This window comes from Malania oleifera, chromosome 1 (assembly GCF_029873635.1).
Source record: "Malania oleifera isolate guangnan ecotype guangnan chromosome 1, ASM2987363v1, whole genome shotgun sequence".
Taxonomy (NCBI): Eukaryota; Viridiplantae; Streptophyta; class Magnoliopsida; order Santalales; family Ximeniaceae; genus Malania; species Malania oleifera.
Window position 1 is genome coordinate 35,911,727 of NC_080417.1, and position 7,905 is coordinate 35,919,631.

Below are 7,905 nucleotides of genomic sequence, written 5' to 3' on the forward strand. Positions count from 1 at the left end.
GCCAAACCAATTCTCCTTTCGGGGCAGATTCTCCCAAGCTCACTTACAGGCGAAGCCAAATTGATTATCCTTACAGGGTGGAGTCTCCTCAGCTCACTTACAGATGAAGCCAAATTGATACTCAAATATGGGATTTTTCATACAAAATGAATGCTTCTCAAAATAAGTAGAGATGTACAAATTGAAAGTCTATATGCACACTTATATGATATGAAATAATGCTCAATAGAGTATGAGTATTTTTCTCAATAATGTTTTGCAATCTTTGAATGAAATATATATATATATATATGATAAGAACTTCAAAGATTTAACCCTAATTAATATTTCTCCTAAAAATATTTTTCAAGAAAATGAAGGAGAACTTAGGGTTTGGCAAAAACAAAGCAAAAAACCTTTCAAGCAAAGTTTATATCAATAAATATACACTCAATGCCTTCTTGAATAACTCACAAAATTTCTCCAAAAGATTTTTCCAAACAAATTATATGAGAGAAATTTGTTCTTTGAAATCTCAAGAACAAGAAGCTTCTCAAGCAAGTATATATGGATTATATATGCTCAAAACTTACTTATTATAACTCCAAGATTTTCTCCTAAAAATATTTTTTTTCAAAATAAAGATGTAAGAGAAACTAAATGATCTCTCTCAAATGATTTTATAAAAAATAAAGAGAGTAGGAGAGAGTATAAAATTTTACCCCAAAGAGATTTTGTAATAAAATAAATGTGGGGGAACTTTGATTTTAAAAAATATGCGCAAAATATTTGTGAGGATTTTCAAAGTAATCAAAGTTACTAATTAAGCTTATGAATGAGCTATTTATAGACTTCTTCAAATTTTGACTATTAAGGGACATGTAGGTCATTTTTAAAATGTTTAATTAAAAAATTAATAACCGTTTAATGCTAAAAATTTGATCAACTCGAGAGGTTTGGTCGACCAAGGGCTTCGCCGGTCGGCTGGCCTTAGTACTTTCTCAAAAACAATGAAGGGTTCGGTCGATTGGGGAGAGAGCTAGTTGGCTGGGTATTTTGTGTTTTAAAAATGGTCAGTCGGCTGAGCTTCAAAAACTTGGCTAAATACAAAGGTTGGTCGGATGGGCTTTGGTAATTAAAAACAGCCTGGTTGGCTGGGGCATTCAAATCAGGCCAAAAATAACTGGCCGGTCGATTGGGGCAATTTTAACTGGAAAGGGTCGGTCGACCGAGGTCATTGAGAATCTTAAGTTTGGCCCTATTTTTGAATTGAAACCTTTTAACCCTATGTGTATGAGATTGGAATTATGAGTAGAGGGTTTTCTATGAAAATTTGAGATTCCCTAAGGTCAATCTATGGTCTATGTTTGAGCATACATTCACACCATGCAAGATATGCATTATTACAAATTAAAATCTAAACTAAATGCATTACAAGTAAAAACATATGTCTTCTTTTCTTTTTGCTCTTCACTTTTCCATGGAATACACCAAGTGTGTATGAGCTTTAAGTTCCTCCTAACTTTCATTTCCCTTTAATCTTATATGTGATCTAAATTATAAACCTGCTCACATGCTAAGTAAATACATAAGATACTTGTACTTTGTCAGTATCAAAATAGGGATCAAACTCAAAAAGTTAACAAAAACCTAACCCTTAACCTTTTTTATAACCGAGGTTAACTAACCCTCAAGTCCTCATTTGGATCCTAGGAAAATCTTAGAGAACAAATTAAGAAAGAAAAATCCCAGAAAAAAAAAAATGAAAGAATAGAAAGAGAAGAAGAACTTATCTCTGTGAGTTAGGATTCAAAGTCTTCCATTCTTTCCTTCTGAATTAAGACCTACAAAAAGAAAATCACAAAGAGAGAGAGAGAGAGAGAGAGAGAGAGAGAGAGAGAGAGAGAGAGAGAGAGAGAGTTAGAAATATCAAAGGAGATCTATTAAGAGAAAATCAAAGAAAGATTAAGTTAGAAAGATCGAAGGAGATTTGTTAAGAAAGAAAGAAAAAAGTTTGAAAGATCGGGGAAAGAAAGAATGAAAGAGAGGAAAAAAGAAGAGAAAAAGCAGAGAGATTTAAGAAAGGGCCTGGCTTAAACTACACCACTGGTTCAAGCCCAAATCAAAACCTAACCCTTAACCTAGGTTAGAACCGAGGTTAATTAACCCTCAAGTCCTCCTTTGGATCCTAGGAAAATCTAAGAGAACAAATCAAGAAAGAAAAATCCCAGAAAAAACATGAAAGAACATAAAGAGAAGAAGAACTTATCTCTGTAAGTTAGGATTCAAAGTCTTCTGTTCTTTCCTTCTGAATTAAGACATGCAAAAATAAAATCACAAAGAGAGAGAAAGACAGTTAGAAAGATCGAAGGAGATCTATTAAGAGAAAATCAAATGAAGATTAAGTTAGAAAGATCGAAGGAGATTTATTAAGAAAGAAAAAAAAAAAAAAAGATCTAGGGAAGAAAGAAAGAGAGCCAAAAAAGAAGAGAAATAGCAGAGAGATTAAAAGAAAAACGAGAAGATATTTGTAGGGAAAGGAAAAAAGCCACAAAGAGATTAAAAGAAAATAGGGAGAGATTTGCACAAGATAAAGGAGAGTAACAGGGAATATCTGCGGGGAAAAGAAGAAAACGAGAAGCGGAGAAAAGAAGAGAGAGAGAGAGAGAGAGAGAGAACTTTTATAGTAGTGGGACATGTGTCACAGTCTGTATGGTGACACATGACACAACCAGAGCCACATCTTCGGAAGGCGATGTGACGCAATCATAACCATTCAATTTGTGTTTTCTCTGGACGACTAGAATACTGGCCTGCTATAGTAAAATTCAAAAAATAAAGAAAATAAAGAAGTTGCGAAGTGGCAGGTGACATAACGCTGACGTCACTCTAGTATAGTAAATTTTAAAAATAATAATAATACAAAATAAAAATAGAGCCACATATTCACGCTGCTGGTGGATATGTGGCCCATTCATTTTAACCAGACTAGACATGGTTTAGGCCGGTTTATTTATTTTATTTTAAAATTAATTTTTAATTTTTAAAAATAGTAAAAATTAGAAAAAAAAAAACAGAAAAAACATTTTAAAAATTATAAAAAAGAAATAAAAAAATATTTGAGTTATTTCCACTTGGATAAAAAAGTAGAAAAAAAATACCAAAAAAAAAAAGAGGAAAAGTCTTTAAAAATTCTTAAAAAATTTAGAAAAATATTGGAAAATTTTTATAAAAATTCTATAAAACTTTGAAAAAATATGGGAATATTTTAAAGACTTATATTTAAACAAATCAATAAATAAAAATTTAATTTTCTTACATGATTAATATTTGATTTTTTTTTTATATATAACATGGGATCCACCATGGTTGCCCTCCCTAATAAATTTTGTTATCTACTCTTTTAGGGATTAAAAATTTGTCATCTTAAGAATATTTAGAGAAGATGTTGTGAAGTCCATGCACACCCGGTGCCTTCTTAAACTATACCCGGAATCCAAATTTAAGATGACTAAACTTATATTTTTATGGATTGATTATCCTAAACATGATTTTTTTCAAATTTATAAAATCATTGTTTTTACATGCCAATAAATATTAGCATGTAAATTAAATTGCTTAGGTGGCATCAGGTCTATGTGCTCAGCTTAGTGCGGCTAAGCGGCTGAACCAATTTTCTGGGTGTGCTGATGATGTTGATTTGCGGATGAGTGTGTGTGTGTCGACGCCTGAAGATTAGCGAGGAAAGTGATATTTCCTAAATCCCATAGAACAAATGTACCCTTACTTTCTATCTCTCACGGTCACGGGGCTTCTTGCGCTTCAAGCGGACCGAGCTGATCAATTAGAAGCTGCCAGAGCATAAGCCGATACTAGGATAACGGACACTTCATAGCAGCTCTCCGATCTAGTTGGGATTCGATCATATCTTCGCAAGAGAGGCGGGGAGATTTCAGATGCCACTCCGTTTCTAGGGTTTATAGGAAATTTTGAATTCGATGTGTGCAGACTACTTCTCTCATCATCGTTTTCTCACTATATATATTAGTAGTCTCCGAAAGATTAGACGCTGTCTCTCGCTTTCCATCAGATTTCTCTGCGATCGAGCTTTTCTTTGCTTATACTCCACGAGTTCTCCAGTTTAAGGTGCACGGGAATCTAACAGTTTTCTATATTCTTTCTTTTGATGAGTTTTTCCATTGAAAAGGTTGAAAAGACGGTGTTCTTTTTTTAGGAAAATTTGGATACTCTGGAGAAAGGCGAAGGGAACGACAGCAGAATAGGGAAGAAAGGCATAAGACTGATAGCAGAAATCTAAAGTAAGGATCGATTCTCACCCTCTATTTTTAACTTTTAATTTTCTTTCCTTTCTTGGGGTTTTAAATTTTAAATAATATCTTTTGCTCTGAATAGTCATCGGAAATTCTAATTTTAAATTTTTTCTTATATCGGCTTGGTTTTGAACATTAATTAAAATAATACGGTTGTTATTGGAAACTTGCATGAAGATCTTATTTCCCATTATTGATTCTTATATATGCCCACATGGGATTTAGCATTTTTTTGTTTAAAAAAAAAATTTTACTAGGATATTTATTGTATTGATTGCATTTTTTTTTTTGGGTGGAAATCTGTAGGGCAATGGCGACTATGGTGGATCCTCCGAATGGGATCAAGCCTCAAGGGAAGCATTGTTTCCGGCTGTGGCAGACATTGTTTGAGATTGACACCAAATATGTTCTTATCCAACCCGTAGGAAAAGGATCCTATGGGATCGTCTGCTCTTCCTTTAACACAGAAACGAATGGGATAGTTGCCATTAAGAAGATCAAGAATGTGTTTGAGAGTCAGATTGATGCACTGAGGATGTTGAGGGAGATGATTTTGTTGAGGCACATCAAGCATGAAAATGTAATTGCTTTGAAGGATGTTATGATGCCGACCCACCGGAAAAACTTCATGGATGTTTATCTTGTTTATGAACTCGTGGATACCGATCTGCATTGCGTCATTAGGTTCTCTCAACCTCTTTCCCGTGACCACTGCCAGTTTTTTCTTTGTCAGGTATGAAGCCATCTCTTGTTGAACGTATTTTCCAGAATTGATACTTGTTGCAATGTGAAATCAACAACCTTTTAGTTTGTTCCCTGATGGAATTCATTGGATTTTGCTCTTTCTCTGCAATGTTATGAAGAAATCAATTTGCTGAAATTTTATTATGTGGATATAGCATTGCATTGGATAGGTCTTGAAGTGGTAAATATGCTCAACATGCAGTATGGAATTATGGATGTAGAATTGAGTAGTCTTAATGTGGTAAATATGCTTAATTTGGAAAAGTCAAATTCATAATGCATTATTGGTTGGGCGAGGATGGCTGCTGTCCCAAGCCAGTATGGAATTATTAATCTTACTATGTTCTGAATGACGAGTCAATAAACTGTCCTCCTATGAATCAAAGTGCCTTGAATGATCAAGAAGTCTTTTTGCAATTAGAGTGAATTTGTTTGACGAGGATATTAAATAAGTTAAAAAATTTCCTTTTCCCATAGCACAAATGGACAACTATAGTTCACCATCTAATTCAAATAATAAAATTTGCTTATGTCAAATGTCAATTAGATCTTCAAATAACTTGTTCAGTTCAGTAAAACAAACAAGGAATCATTGATGACACATGAAAGTCTGTCCTAATTTAATATACATCTTCCTTCTATTCAAATTTATTGATAGTTTTTTTTTTATCAATTGTCTTTTTTCTTCGAAAACAAAATGCCCTAATCGTGTAGAAATTTTAATATTTATCTTTAGCAATTTTGTATTTAATATTATTAAATATAAAGTTTCACCTATTGATTTGGTTTTGCATGATACAGCTGCTTCGGGGGCTGAGGTATCTTCACTCAGCAAATATTCTTCATCGAGACCTAAAGCCAGGCAACATCCTCATCAATGCGAACTGCGACCTGAAAATATGCGATTTTGGACTAGCGCATACCAGCAGAGGTGACGGTGAGTTCATGACAGAGTACGTTGTCACCCGATGGTATCGGGCTCCAGAGCTTCTCCTCGGCTCTGACACTTATGGAGCATCCATTGACGTCTGGTCTGTTGGATGTATTTTTGCTGAAATCCTTGGCCGAAAGCCTATCTTCCCCGGAACCGATTGCTTTGATCAGCTTAAACTAATAATCAGTGTTCTTGGGAGTCGGCTGGAAGCTGATCTAGCATTCATTGTTAACCCAAAGGCCAGGACATTCATCAGTTCATATTCCTTTATACGAGAGGAATCCCATTTGTGCAGTTGTATCCCGAGGCGGATCCTCTAGCGATAGCTTTTTTTTTTTTTACCATCGATGCAGCTTCTCATAACTTGTAGAAAGTATTTTTGAAATTTTTGTGCAGTTTATAAGTTGATTTCTTTTATGTACTCCCATGATGTAAGATCCTCAAGAAATGCTATTTTGATGTTAATTTTTTTCATCTTTCCTTTATGCACCATTTGGAACTTGAAAAGGAAACTATTTGAAGCATGAGATGATAAACAACACAATTGGTATCAAATCTGAATGTATTAAATTCAAGGGGAGTTATGATTCTTTGCTTGTAGTATGATTTTTTCCTAATTTTCATGAATTAGGGAAAGAATGATGAATTATGAACGACAAATATGACTTTTGAAGTATTTTTAGCTAATATGAATGTTGTACAACATATGTCTGATTGTAAATTTAAAGATGTCACAACACATATGCAATATGAATGACAAATATGAAACATGCATGACTATTTGACTATCGAAGCATACTATATATATATACTATATTGCAATATATTGAGAAGTGTGTGTTCATATGTTTATTTTAACTTAATCTTTTTAATATCTTACTTTTTTTTATTGATGTCAAAAAGGGGAGAAGTATTTAGTAAAAATTGAGCATGGTATTGAAAAATTTGAACATGATATATCTATCAAAAGGAAGGGGGAGAAATATTTGATATTGAATGATCTTGAACTTGAATGATGAAATGAGCATGATATTGTATGATATTGAAATTGGTCTTGAAACTGCAAATATTGTTAAGATGATACTTATTGTTAGGAGGAGTCTTTTTAAGGTTTACTCAAATTTTTGCTCCTCATTTGTCATCATAAAAAAAGGAGAAATTATTGGCATAACTGGGGTTTTCAATCTTGTTGTGATGATAACAAATGAAGGATGTTTTAACTTTTGTTGTTGAGTGGCTTTCTTTCAGGTTTAAGGAAAAAAACACTCATGGTTAATCATGAAAGTAAGCTTAAAAGGACACTCAAAGTCAATCAAGTGAGAGCTTCTAAGTATATTGAAGCAATGAAAGACAAATGAAGTGCTTAAAGGCCACGAAGATCTTGAAGCAAAGACTAAATCTCAAGAGACTGCAAGACTTAGTGATTAAGGAGATCATGTTTAGAATGATATTTGTAAGTACTTCTAGTCATTACTATTTAGATATGTGAAACTCCTTAAGATACAAAGACTTACAGACCAGCATTTGAAAAACCCTTAAATTTTTTTTTGAAAAGTTGTATTTGAGTTTTTCATGAAAATGAGATTTTAAAGAATCAGAAATAAAAAATATTTGAAAAGAGAAGACTGCCCAGCTGACTGACTAGATGAATTGAAATCAACCAGCCGACTGACCATTTTTGAACATGATTCAGTCAGCTGGATGACAATTACTTTTTGAAGAGACAGAATGGTATCAGCCGACTGACTAGTACAGAAAGTGACTCAGTTAAGTGAGTCAGCCGACTAACTCTGCGAAGGATTTTTGAATTTCAAACTTACGGGAAGATTTTCAAAATTGATTCTATGATTTAATATCTTTTGAAAAGTTACCTAAATGCTCCATGTTAAATGAGACAACTTTTATTTAAAAAGTCTA

At 33.4% G+C, this 7,905-nt stretch overlaps 1 protein-coding gene across 1 annotated transcript; it reads left to right on the forward strand.

Annotated features, from left to right (window-relative positions):
• The first annotated feature begins 4,620 nt into the window (after positions 1-4,620).
• Positions 4,621-6,318, forward strand: LOC131166488 (mitogen-activated protein kinase 7-like). The gene is made up of 2 exons (XM_058125092.1): positions 4,621-5,043; positions 5,856-6,318. The coding sequence occupies exons 1-2, from the start codon at positions 4,621-4,623 to the stop codon at positions 6,306-6,308; spliced, it is 876 nt and encodes a 291-aa protein (XP_057981075.1). The 3' UTR covers positions 6,309-6,318.
• The last annotated feature ends 1,587 nt before the right edge of the window (positions 6,319-7,905 follow it).